Genomic DNA, 12,815 nt, shown 5'->3' on the forward strand with positions numbered 1-12,815 from the left:
TTCATTAATTGATAAGAACGGCTGATAAATAAAATTTGCATATGCTTGATGATTAAACATTAATATTAAAAATTATTTTTTTCGTGTGCCTACTTAATTTTTTTACAGTCATTTTTCAAAAGTCATTTTATCAATGTCAAAGCACTTACAGTACATGAATGTTCATCTCATGAGTAACAGAACAGAACAGTCATAAAAGCTATGAAACAATGTATCAGGGCAGAATTTCTTTTAAAACAAGTCTGCATGAACAGTTTGAAATACAATTCAAATAGTCTCACTGTAGCTGTCAGAATGTTGTTACTTAATCCTCTATTGCAGAAGCGCAGCCTTCACCTCACGCTCAGCTCATTGGCTGGAAGTCAGCTATGATGTCATCACAGAATGTTATAAGGGCTCTGACAAGTAGCCTGGGAGCCACATTTAACGTAACACCGCTCAGCAGAGTGACTGTGTGTGAGAGAGGTTGAGAAAAGTGCTGTGGTGACAGAGAAAGAGACCAAAAGTGCTGTGGTGACAGAGAAAGAGACCAAAAGTGCTGTGGTGACAGAGAAAGAGACCAAAAGTGTGAGAGAGATAAGCACGCAAGAGAAAGCCACAATGAAGGGAGGATCTACTCGTTCATAACAACCCTACAGACCTCAAAAGAGTACTTAAACATTGCATGGAAGAAGTGGAAGTCTTTTTTGGAGGTTTGTAAAAATGTCATTGTCTGCATGGAATTGCACTGTTTTTAAACTTGTTTACTTACTGTTTGCATTTTACATTGTTTACCACTCAAATGCACAAACCTTATTTTTTATCAACTAATTTAGAATATTCCTGCTTTTCCTTCTCAATCTCTGTCAGGTCATGGGAAACACACAGCCCAATACAAATGAAAGCACCTGTGAGAACATCACAAATTTGAACTCCTCCACCAAAAGCGAAGTACAGATGGTGCTGCTGGGCACACTCATGTCCATTCTTGTCCTGGCCATCGTCTTTGGCAACGTGTTGGTGATAACAGCCATCGGCCGGTTCCAACGACTTCAGAACGTCACTAATTGCTTCATTACATCACTTGCTTGTGCTGATCTTGTCATGGGATTGGTGGTGGTGCCTTTTGGCGCCCTTCACATCATCCTGAGCACTTGGCACTTCGGCAGCTTCTGGTGTGATTTCTGGACGGCTACTGATGTTCTGTGCGTCACGGCCAGTATCGAAACGCTCTGTGTCATCGCTCTGGATCGCTACCTCGCCATAACATCCCCCTTCCGCTACCAGTCCTTACTAACCAAGGGCAGAGCTCGCATCATTGTGCTGCTGGTGTGGGTTATTGCCGGGCTCATTTCCTTCCTACCAATCTATATGAAGTGGTGGACTTCTAAGACAACAGAAGCAATTTGTTGCATGAGTAACGCGACATGCTGTGAATTTTACACCAGCACTGCCTATGCTATCATCTCGTCCATAATCTCCTTCTACATCCCCCTGGTCATCATGGTTTTCGTCTACAGCCGCGTCTTCCAGGAAGCAAGAAAGCAACTGAAGAAGATTGACAAAAGTGAAGGTCGATTTCACGCTCAGAACAACAATGCCAAAAAGCAAAATGTGGTGAGCAGCCATTGCGAAGTGAGGACCGCCAAGAAGCCCAAGTTCTGCTTGAAGGAACATAAAGCTTTGAAGACTTTGGGCATCATAATGGGTATATTCACACTGTGTTGGCTGCCGTTTTTTGTGCTAAACGTGGTAGCAGCAATGACAGAAGTGGACAACTTGACATTCAGAATATTAAACTGGATAGGCTACACAAACTCAGCCTTCAACCCACTGATCTACTGTAGGAGTCCAGAGTTCAGGTACGCTTTCAAGGAAATCCTATGCCTCAACAGGTCACGCTACCCTAACGTTAGGCCAACCCATGGATATATATATAGTGGGCATAGCTGGAAGAGTGAACACAGAGGGCGAAGTAAAGGCAGCTCAGAGGAAAGTGACCCAGCTGAGGGCAACTCGGAGAAAGGGGGATGCATGTCAGCAGATAAAACAGACTCTAATGGGAACTGCAGTAAAAACCTAATGAGTGTGTTGTAAATCACCTTGCGAGTCCTGACTCATTCCAATGTGACTTCTCAATATGTTACATAAGGACAGGTTACGCCTCCTCTGGTAAGTGGCCGTTCACCGCCAATGGTGGGTGTGTGATGGCAAAAGGGACATATTTATAAGATTGTTTTCTTCATCTACCTCAATGTTTTCTTCTCTAGATTCACTTTATCGTTTCATTTCACTATGACCTTGCTCAAAAAGGTTAGCGCACACAAAAAAACAACAACAAAATTAAAGTTACAAATGCTTCCCGATTCAGTTTTAAATGGAAAGAAATGTTCAGAATGTACTTCTATGACAGTCAAGATAAAATACACTTTGAACTGGTTGTTCACTAGAAGGACTTCCTTCTTGAGTCATGTTTCTGTCATCTTGCATAAATTGAGGAATTGAGCTGCAGTTTTAAAGAATGATCTGCTTTCATTAGATTAACAGATTAAAACAAGGGTTGCCCTTTTGAAGCAATTTTTACTTGTTACTTGTTTCAGATCGGATACTATAAAATGTCTGTGTTAAAATTCACCCAACCCAGCATTAGAACAACACCTCTTACCACAATGCAAAAGGAAATGAAACCACATGGCCATCCCCGTTTGTTTAAGCAAAGTTACAATTTCAGTCATGATATTGATAAACTGAGCATCCTTAGATGGAAGTCACTAAATATAAACCAATTTATGCTGATGCACCAAACCACATTTTCACACCATGAACAAAAATCAATCTCTTGGTTAAAACGTGTGTGTCTAATAACAGAACTTCTCTGGTGGCTCAATTATTATCTGCGATATGTGAGTTCAGGTCTCTCAGCAGGCTCAGTCCTGAATGCTGCCAAATCCTTAATTCACCATGGGAATGTTCTTAACATTTTCCAGTACAAATAGGCAAAGTCCAACAGGCCAATGTGTAAATCCCTGAGATTCAGTATTTATCAAAGACATTATGAGACTCCCACATTACCAAAATCATTATCTAGAAAGATACATAAATTAAGGAGTATCGAGTGTTCTGTCAGCCTCAGCTAATGCACGCAGTGCAAAGCACACAGCAATTTCCGTTCCACACTCACATTTCTGACCAAGGTGTTAAATCTAATGTTCCATGCATATCATGAACTGCATAAGTGGTAAACAGTTTCAATACTTGTCAGTTTTCGTGAACTATTAATTTATGGCAAGTGGCTCTCTGTTACTGTGCAGCCTGCTTATGCTGTCAAAAACTGTGAACTTTGATCTTTAAGAAATCTCTTCGGATGAGTTGTGGCTTTTTGTGGTCCTTATCAATTTTTGTGTGTGCTCTGAGGATTTTAGACATTTCTATGTTTGCTTTTAATGGATAAAATGTAGTGATAAAACACTATTTCTGTTCCATGGAAGCATTACATCAAAGTGCAGTTTAAAACTGTAGCTTCTTTAAAGGGTGCTTTGTAAATCTGACCAAGATTTGACATTTGAAACATAAATAAAAAAAAATTCAGTGTATATATGTAAATATTTTAAAGACCATAGAGATTATATAAGTGCAGTTTTTCTGTAAACAGTGAACTACCAGAGAGAGCATGCATGTCCTTTTTCAGGATGTGAAACTGAATGCGACAGCTTGTACAAATTTGTTAACACTGCACCCTTCTGGGAAGGTTTTTCTCTGCATGTCGCTCATCGTGAGAAACTCTGACCTGTACTATCTTGTGCTAAATGAAATATCTGTGCAATTTCTAATTGTGGCAATGCCATTTCCTGTCGTTTCCTGTTGTTCTCTGTGGGCAGAGTTAACTTGTTGAGTAAAGTGTTTACATGCATAAATGTCTTTAAGTTAGATATGGTTCACAGTCAATTGGCATGCAACCCCTCATGAATTGCACCTTCATCTTAGTGATTAAGCAATGCTCTGGAGTTAATGACACGCTACATACATCATATTGATGTGACCTTCAGCATTTAATGTACACCAAGTAATTTTACAATTTTTAAACTTTCACCAAGTTTAACAAATCTGTTCAAATTTGTAAGATCCAGTAATATCATCGCCAAGAAAAAGCCATCTTATGTACATACAAGTGGTCATATGGTCAAGGTGGACACCATGTTGAGATCACATGACCAGCCAAACCCTACTTGTTAGAAACCCCCTATCACACTGGCGTGGCCAGTGAAATATAAACACAAAAATTACTTGGTGCATATTGTAGTCCATCTTCTGAGTCTGTACAGCTGAAAAGGGAACAAAACATTTTAGCATGACTGGCCTTTTTTCATAGGCACACTTGGTTTTAAAATGTTCTGCTCCACAATTGAACCAGTCATTTTGCCTGCAAGGAGATTAATTGTCACATTTGCAAGTACAGACACAGTGTGGACAGCCTCTTATTGGTGCATGAAGATGTGATTAAAAATGCTCTGAATATTGCCTTAATGATAAGAGCAGATTTCATAATCATAATGCTAATGAACACTGCAGTAGGCAAAAGTTCAAACAAATCTTCCCACTCCACAACCCTCTTAGGAAAGCTTAATTCATGACATGTGTACTGTATATAATGTTGTTCCAGTTTGATGTTTACCTAGATTCCATTAAGCTACTTTCGCACAAGATTTATCACTGTTTCGTTGAACTACAGTGAAATACGTTCAACCATATTTGTCTTAGTGGTATTTATGAAATACATATGTCATGCCATTTGTATTCTGTAATAAATCATGTATTTAATGTATGCCTGGATGTGACTGATGTTTTTTTTTCAATGTTTGGAGGAAAAGGTGCAAAGCACTGTAACAACAAAGCAAGTACAGACGTTACAGCATGAAAAACAGCTTTAGCGTTTGCAAAGGATCCAAAATACTTCTAAAGTGTTTCTAAGCATAGCTACATGATACAGAAAGTGTAGCTTTATTCAGCCAGTCCATGAGTGCTTATACAGTATGACTCTGTTATAGATTCAACACTTATCAGCTGCCTTTTATCGTAGGCCATCAGAAGGAATTTTCCCTCACCATTCAAGAGTAAATCAATCAGTGAATCACCATGAGTATGATTTGTGTCCATCTGTGCTACATGGAAAACATCCCCTTAAGAATAACTTCACCCTTTGCATGCGTAGCTGCAACTCAGCCATGTCTATTTCAGTATGGGAACGAGCCCCTGCAGCATGTGATTGGAATAGACTGTGATATTGTAATATGTTTCCATTCTGAGTTTATTACTATATCAGATACCATTAGAATTCATTCTCATTCACCTCATATCTCTGTGAACAAAAGTGCAGCCTGGGTACAGTAAATTACATGGCAAAGAAATGTCTAGGTGTTTGGCCACACAGAACTATATAGGAAGAGTGATACATTAAAAGGCCAATGATTCATGACGTTATAGTTGTAAATGTTCCCTTGATTGATTGGTTCATATGCCTGTTGTGACATTTAGAAAAGAGCATAATAGATTCAACGAAAGGGAAATTAGACATAAATAGAGCCACCAGAGAGGAAAATACAGGAAGGTTTTCACCATTAACTCCATTAGTGAAGGTGAAAAAGTGCATCAAGAAATGGATCAATGTATGCGTATGATGAATATGAAAGTAAAAATTCAGGCAACTTATTTCCTTGCAAACCCAATACTGTACTACACTAAAAATAGTATCTTATAATACGTAACCCAAGCACATTAACCATGTTGCAGTGATAAATATCTGGTAAAATGGGCAATCAATCAATCAATCAAATCAAATGAATCAAAAAGAACGTTTAAAAACCTTACTGGAAATTATGCAAATTTAGAATAGTGCAAAGACAAACAGATATACCATCTCAGAGGAAAATGTTGTTGTTATTGAGTGTGTTCTTTCAAAGGTCATAAGAATTATTAGAGATATTTGATTATATCATTTGTTTCTCAAACTAATTTGGATATAAAAAGGTACAAATGAGGCATTTGCTGCAAACAGTATTTTACATGGTTTTTATTTGTTTGTTAAGAGTTGTTGCTATATAGGCTTTTCTTCTCAGGAGAATAAAATCTGAGAAGCAGGAATCTTGAGCAAAAGTTTAAACAAGAAGACTGATGACTATTTCATTCTGTTGCCTCGAGAAACAACTGCGATATTAAGTAGAGAAAAGGAATTATAAAATAATATGAATAATAATATGAATAATTATTATTTTATAGGTTTAGACATTTATTTTGTTATTTTTATATTTATAATTTATATTTTCTCCAAATCTCCAAAACTACAGGATAAAAAAGACATTTAAAAGCACATTGGGATGACACAAATGAACTGAAACTGACAGAACAACAGATATGATGACCACAAATCAATACCAATACTATTTCATAATGATCTACAGCTTGCATGAGAAATTGAGAACCATGTGAAAACATTAGCAGTAACATTAGAAGTTAGAGAGCCTCTATGGATGTGATTTCCAGAAATTCAACTCTTTGGAAAAACATTGTGCCTGTGACATTAAACTAGCCTATGTGTGAAGAGAAAACAACAGACAGCCACATCCCAACACAATCTCACCTAACATCAGCAGCCTCAAACAAACACACAGCCAGTCTGAACAACTTCTTCTTTGACCCTCTCACCACTAAATCAAGGTCTATCCCACCGTGAGAAGGTTTTATAAGGACACAAGACTTTAAACTGCTTCAGAATGGCCTGGTTATTAAATGTGATTTAGAACTACTGAACAAGAACCTCTCTGGTTGTTATTCACAAGTGCTCTCCAAACTGATCTGATCATTTACCTCAATTACACTTGAGCCTCGGCTGAGCTATAGGCAGCACGTCTCCGTTATTAAATCATGCTCGGCTTTCCACCACAAATAAAACTGTTTCATCAATTGGCGGCCCTTAAAAAGTCTCAAAACGTCTGCCAGGCACACATACGGTTTCGCTGTCAATATACGATTTGGAACATAATGTCTTTCTCTGGATTCCACATGCTCAAGTTACGAGCCAAATCTCCTTCTCTGCAGTATCTCAGCTCCTCACAAGCTTCCAAGATAATAGAATCATGTTGTGAGTGGAAAAGTGCACAATCCTGCTGAAAAGATACACAGATGAGAGGTAAAACTGACTGTGAAGAGCAGGTTTTCTCCTGCAAAGGAGTAGGACACTGGCCATGGCACCACACAGTCTAAAAGCACTGGTCTCTGAGAGACTTTCACGGGCCACCCCAATAAAGTCATTCCCCTGCCCCGGGGGTTAAAACAGCACAGCAACAGAGCATGGTTTAATTCAGCCTCCGAGTCCAAGAAAAATATCTGAAAAATACTAGTCAAACAAACAGCCTACAGCCGCATGCAGTGTTCCTTTCCCACGTTTGATACATCTGCCATTTTTTGCTATTAGCTTGCAGCACATTATATAAACCTCTAAATCCGACAGCAACATGCCACAGCTGTCATCATGGAGGTGCAGAACAAAGAACTTTCGCACTGTAATAGTGCCATAATGCTCTGAACATGAGGAGTGGGAGACATCAGTAGAGTACAACATAAACACTAGCTATCAGCAGCATGACGCACACAGACACACATGAAGACTAACGCTGGTGCATATGTAGAGGTGAAACATAAAAACAAGCCGCGTGCACAAACGACCACAGGGGAGCTGAAATGAGACACCACAAAAGCACTCAGAGGAGAGATTATGGAGTCACTCACAGGAGCCATTTTAACAAAGTAAGAGCCGAGGGTCCCTCTTGTGCTTAATGATTTTGCCATTAGAGTAATCCAGCGTCTCATTTTCTCCCTCCAGAACACAGTGTCCGCCAAGTGATTTTAACACTAGTCGACCAGCTGTGACTCGCAGTCCTGCCATGCATCTATGCTTTTTTAATTGACACTGTGTGCTAATATCCATGGTTATTAAGAAATCAAATTTAAAAAAAAGTGGTTTATATAGAGAGTGGGGTTTAAAGGCTCAAGTTGTAGGGCCTGTTTACACCTGTTAGTGTTGTCAAAAGTCCCGGTATTTCGGTAACAGGTCGGTACTGAAATTTTAAAAAAATGTGACTATACCAGCATTTCTGTACTACCGAGTCCCGGGTATATTCGGTAGGCCTACCCACTAGGAGCTACTTTCAGTCGCTTCCGTGTTTATCTAATATGGTATACCATATGCCATATATTGGGTATACCATAATGGTATACCCAATATATACCACAATGTATTTCTAGTGTCTATGAATATTAAACCTAAAAAAAACAAGGCTGTTAACCCTGCATGTTCTGGTTGTCTCTGTGTGAATGAATGGCGCAGATGCGTGGTTTCATTTGCCACACACACACACACACACACACACACACACACACACACACACACACACACACACACACACACACACACACACACACACACACACACACACACACACACACACACACACACACACACACACACACACACACACACACACACACACTAGGGTGACCAACATCAAATAAACCAAATGTGGGACGATTATAAGTTTGTTTGGGCCGATGTGGGACGTCACCAACACTAAAACATAACCTGAAACTGTTATATAATGTTTATCTAACTTGTTCTTTAATCCCTTCCAGAAAACACAGTTACATCATAACATGTCTTTATTTTACATGACATTTAAATTCAGCATCACTGAGCCAAAAGGCAGCAGGCATCATACAGATAACTATTTTTTAAACAGTTCTGACCAAGTCCAACTAAAATCAACTAAAATCTTCTATATTAGGAATATATTAAACCAAAAACGTTCATTTTTTTTTAGAAGGGATGTGAATTAAAACAACCACAGTTGGCAACAAGTTGATAAATTCTGTTAAATTTAAAATTTAATTTACAGAATTATCCATTTGTTTTGTGACAGAAACACATGGAACGAATCACCGCTCCACATTTTGATCGACAGCCGTCACAAACTAGGCTACTAGTGACCGTGTTTACTCTTTTGCTTTCAACCATTGGATAGGATTTTAAAAACGGCTGTTGTGTTTGTAGCCTACTTCTGACGAAGCGCTGTTAAATATAGGTCAAAAACTACGCTGCAAAAAGAATAAATAAAATGCTTTCTTAAAAAGGCAAAATACGCATGCACGTTTTCTAAATATGATCATTATAAACCAACAGACTGCTGCAAATGCGGGACATTTTCTCAATATGCAATGTACGGGACAAGGGGTGAAATTGCTGCTCGGTAGGCCTACAACGCAACGCGGGACGGGTGACACTGAAGCACGCGTGACGCTCGCGCAGGTTTCAGTCTCTGCTACCTCACGATATGAGGACATGATGAACTTCCTCTCCAGAGCCGATCTGAGAGTCACTGCATGAGCATTTTAAGCGAGAAGCTTAAAATTTTAATGTTATTGGTACCGACTACTAGAATTTTGGTATCGTGACATACCTGGTCACTTCATTCGTATTTGCTGATCAGATTTATCAAAACAATACCATTTAGGTCTACATTTGGTCATATAAATGTGTTTTCGCAAAACGGAACTTTTTAACTTTTTAAAATAATTGCATTTTAAAAAATTTAATTAAAACAATTGCATGTTAAGAATTTTAAATAGCATATTTACTTAAATAGCATACTAATCAAGTTTTGATTAGTTAGTAAATAATAAAGAAGAACAAAAAACATATTACAAGAAATAAACAAAGAGTGCTTTCAGTAGCCTATTTAAGAGTATATCTGAACTTTTCCTTTCAAGAGCTGTGAGTGATTTTTTCTCTTTCTCCTCTTTACTGTTGTTTTATTATTACTTATGACATCATAGACAGAGGGAGATCCAACAAGCTACATTCACACCAATGCACAGATTTCTTGTGAAATATAAGATGTGGTTTGTCCTGTCCGTTTAACCCCATAAGACATAACTGACTGTGTTTACATTAATTTCGAGTCATAAAGGTGTTTTGAGGTGCAAGTACATTTTTCACACATGCGTTTAACTGTCTAACTGTTTAGGTGCTTTAAGCAAGACAAAATGTTGATTTTGTGTCACAAATGATCTTGCATAATTTTGAGCCCTTAATGAGAGTTGACTAATTAAAAAAAGAGGCAGATGGAAGAGTGATCCGGTTTGAACTGGATTCTGCATTCAAAATCTATAATGGAGGATTTGTTTGTCAAAATTGATAATCAATAAGACTTCCATCTGGGGGGTTAATAATGAATGACTTACATTAATTTTGTCCCTTTTTTGTTCAAGGTTTTCAAAGTACTTCAAAGACCGACTAATTTCCTGTACCTATTGACGTACTGCACAAAGACCTGCTCTCAACATTTCACAGAAATCGAATGCTAAGACCCTGCTTTTACTGAAAGATGAAAAGAGCAAAAATACTTAGATTCAAATCATCATAAGGTTCTAAGTCTACTCTGGTTTGCTCTTCATGCATATTAATGACATGTGAACACATTGTATATTTAAATTACTAGAATGCACTTTTCCCTCCCTTTCATTAATTTTCTCTCATTTTTAATCTGATTATTACGCTCAGACATTTAACACATTCATTCAATGTCATGCCTGAAGAAATCGAAATAATAATTAGGTAAAAGCTGCCTTTTTACAGCATGGCTGTATCCCATAGGTTAAAGTCCCATTTGAAACATAAATGTTGGACATCTAAAGCCTTTTGTTTCCACTTTACATAAAGCCCCAGACTGTCTATATCAGAAGACTTGAAGTGCCCCATATTATGCTTTTTTTTTAAATTACATTTCATGCACATGTAATATAGCTGTTTGTGAATGTAAAAGGGCTGCAAAGTTTTAAAGATCAAAGTGCACGACAAATAAAGCCATTGTCTCCTAAAAGTATGTTGTGGCACCTCCAGTCACTGTCAGACGAGTTTAGCTATATTGACGTAACTGTAACACAAACTCCAAAATAAATAGTCCAATTTAGTGATTTAAACAAATCTATTAAATGAATTTACAAATCAGTAATATTTTAGTCAGTTTGTGGCAGGTGCCACTGAATGTTATGTAATACCAGTGCTACTGTATGTTGTTGATGACTCAAACTGCGCATTCTAGGAAACACGGAATAAATCTATCATGGGTCGCTACAAATACCCCATTAACAGTTGTATCCATTACTTTAAACCTTTATTTTGGCATGAGGCTGCATGCACGCCGGTAGGTGTCAGTATAAGTAAGTGTAACACTGGCCATGTCAGTGGCATATGAGGCAATCCATCTGCACATGTCACAAGATTTAGTGGCACATCCCACTATCCACTGGCACTTGCCAATGACAACCGGGTGTGCCACTAAGCACAGCAGCATGTCAATACTGCTACTAGAGCACTGTCAACATCATTTTGCAGCCAACACTGACTCAGAAAACACTAGTTTACCAATAAATGAATAAAATTTTCGAATTTCATAATTAGAGAACAGGCCTATTTGTTTTCGATTTTGAATTGGTTCATTAAAAGGCAGACATTTAAAGCTTTCTATTGACATATAGAATGTCTGTTAGTCAAGTATATACGCTTGTTTTAGTTTCGATTCATTTTTGTGAGGCGTATAGATGTGTTCTAAATATCTTTTCTGACCGCAAAGCCAGGAGAAACCGTTGCAGAAACACAATGTAGTCCGCCATTGTAATTGTTATGCTTGAAGTTGGCGCAAGCGTTTCTAGCTTTTTTTAATTTAATTTTTTTATTGCAAACATTATGTAAGCAAATAAGAAAATAGTCACAATCAGTGTTGTGCTAGTTACTAAGATATAGTAACTAGTTACAGTTACTAGTGACTTCATTCAAAAAGTAACTCAATTACTTTGTTGATTACTTACACCAATAAGTAATGCATTACTGCTAAAAGTAACTTTTTAGTTACTTTAAAAAAAAATCTTTAATGTTCCCGTTAATGTTCTTTTATGCGTTATGGTCTACACAAACACAAAACTGACTTAAACAGAAAGTAATTTAAGCACTATTTTATTTAAGTCAGACCAGCACAAACTGAATATATCACAAGGATTTATGAGGTGACTGGCTATGCTGACTTTGCGCAGTGTAATTCACAGAATTACTAAACAATATTTTAGGCCTATAAAATTCAGACCATATAAATGTGCATTTTCTAAGCTTAGAAAATGGACAAAATTCATTTGATTCTAATCATAATGTAACATTATTGTGAAATTGATTTCTTTATAGGCTATTTGCTATTAGTATAGTGAATCCTTATGTTTTTATCCAACTAGGCTATGTGTGGGCCTTATGTAAAATTCGGGACAAATCGCTTCCCTTATTGATTTGATACGGGACGCATCATTTTACTTGTAAATACGGGACAATTCCGTATTTTAAGGGACGGGTCGCAAGCAACCCTACCACCAATCCTACAATGCGTCGCTGCTGCAAACAGGTTAGGCTGTAGGCTACACTTCAGCCAAAATTAATTAATTTAAAAAAGTAACGGACAATGCACCATATGGTAACGGAGTTAATTGATGTGGTAATGTAGGTGATTTGGTGCACATGCATGGTCACATGACCAGGTCATGTGACCTACAGCTAATCAGGAAGTGATAAAAGGCTTGCTAGTCTCAGGGGAGGGTCTTTTTACTTCCCACTGAGCACACCTTGCAGGGTGACAGCCAGACCTGAGTTTCCCGTCCTCCCTGGAGGGAACTGGAAAAGATTGATGTCCACAGCTGACGTAGCCACAAATTCAGCTGCTGTGGTTGTAGAGACCCGGAGATACGCA

The 12,815-nt window shown here is 38.0% G+C and overlaps 1 protein-coding gene across 1 annotated transcript; it reads left to right on the forward strand.

Annotated features, from left to right (window-relative positions):
* The first annotated feature begins 413 nt into the window (after positions 1 to 413).
* adrb2a (adrenoceptor beta 2, surface a) lies at positions 414 to 4,801 on the forward strand. Its single transcript, XM_077247987.1, has 2 exons — positions 414 to 692; positions 850 to 4,801. Exon 2 carries the CDS (start codon positions 853 to 855, stop codon positions 2,074 to 2,076), a length of 1,224 nt encoding a protein of 407 aa, XP_077104102.1. The 5' UTR covers positions 414 to 692; positions 850 to 852; the 3' UTR covers positions 2,077 to 4,801.
* The last annotated feature ends 8,014 nt before the right edge of the window (positions 4,802 to 12,815 follow it).

This window comes from Siphateles boraxobius, unplaced genomic scaffold (assembly GCF_051911475.1).
Source record: "Siphateles boraxobius isolate OS27281-9 unplaced genomic scaffold, OSU_SipBor_1 3, whole genome shotgun sequence".
NCBI classification, from domain to species: domain Eukaryota; kingdom Metazoa; phylum Chordata; class Actinopteri; order Cypriniformes; family Leuciscidae; genus Siphateles; species Siphateles boraxobius.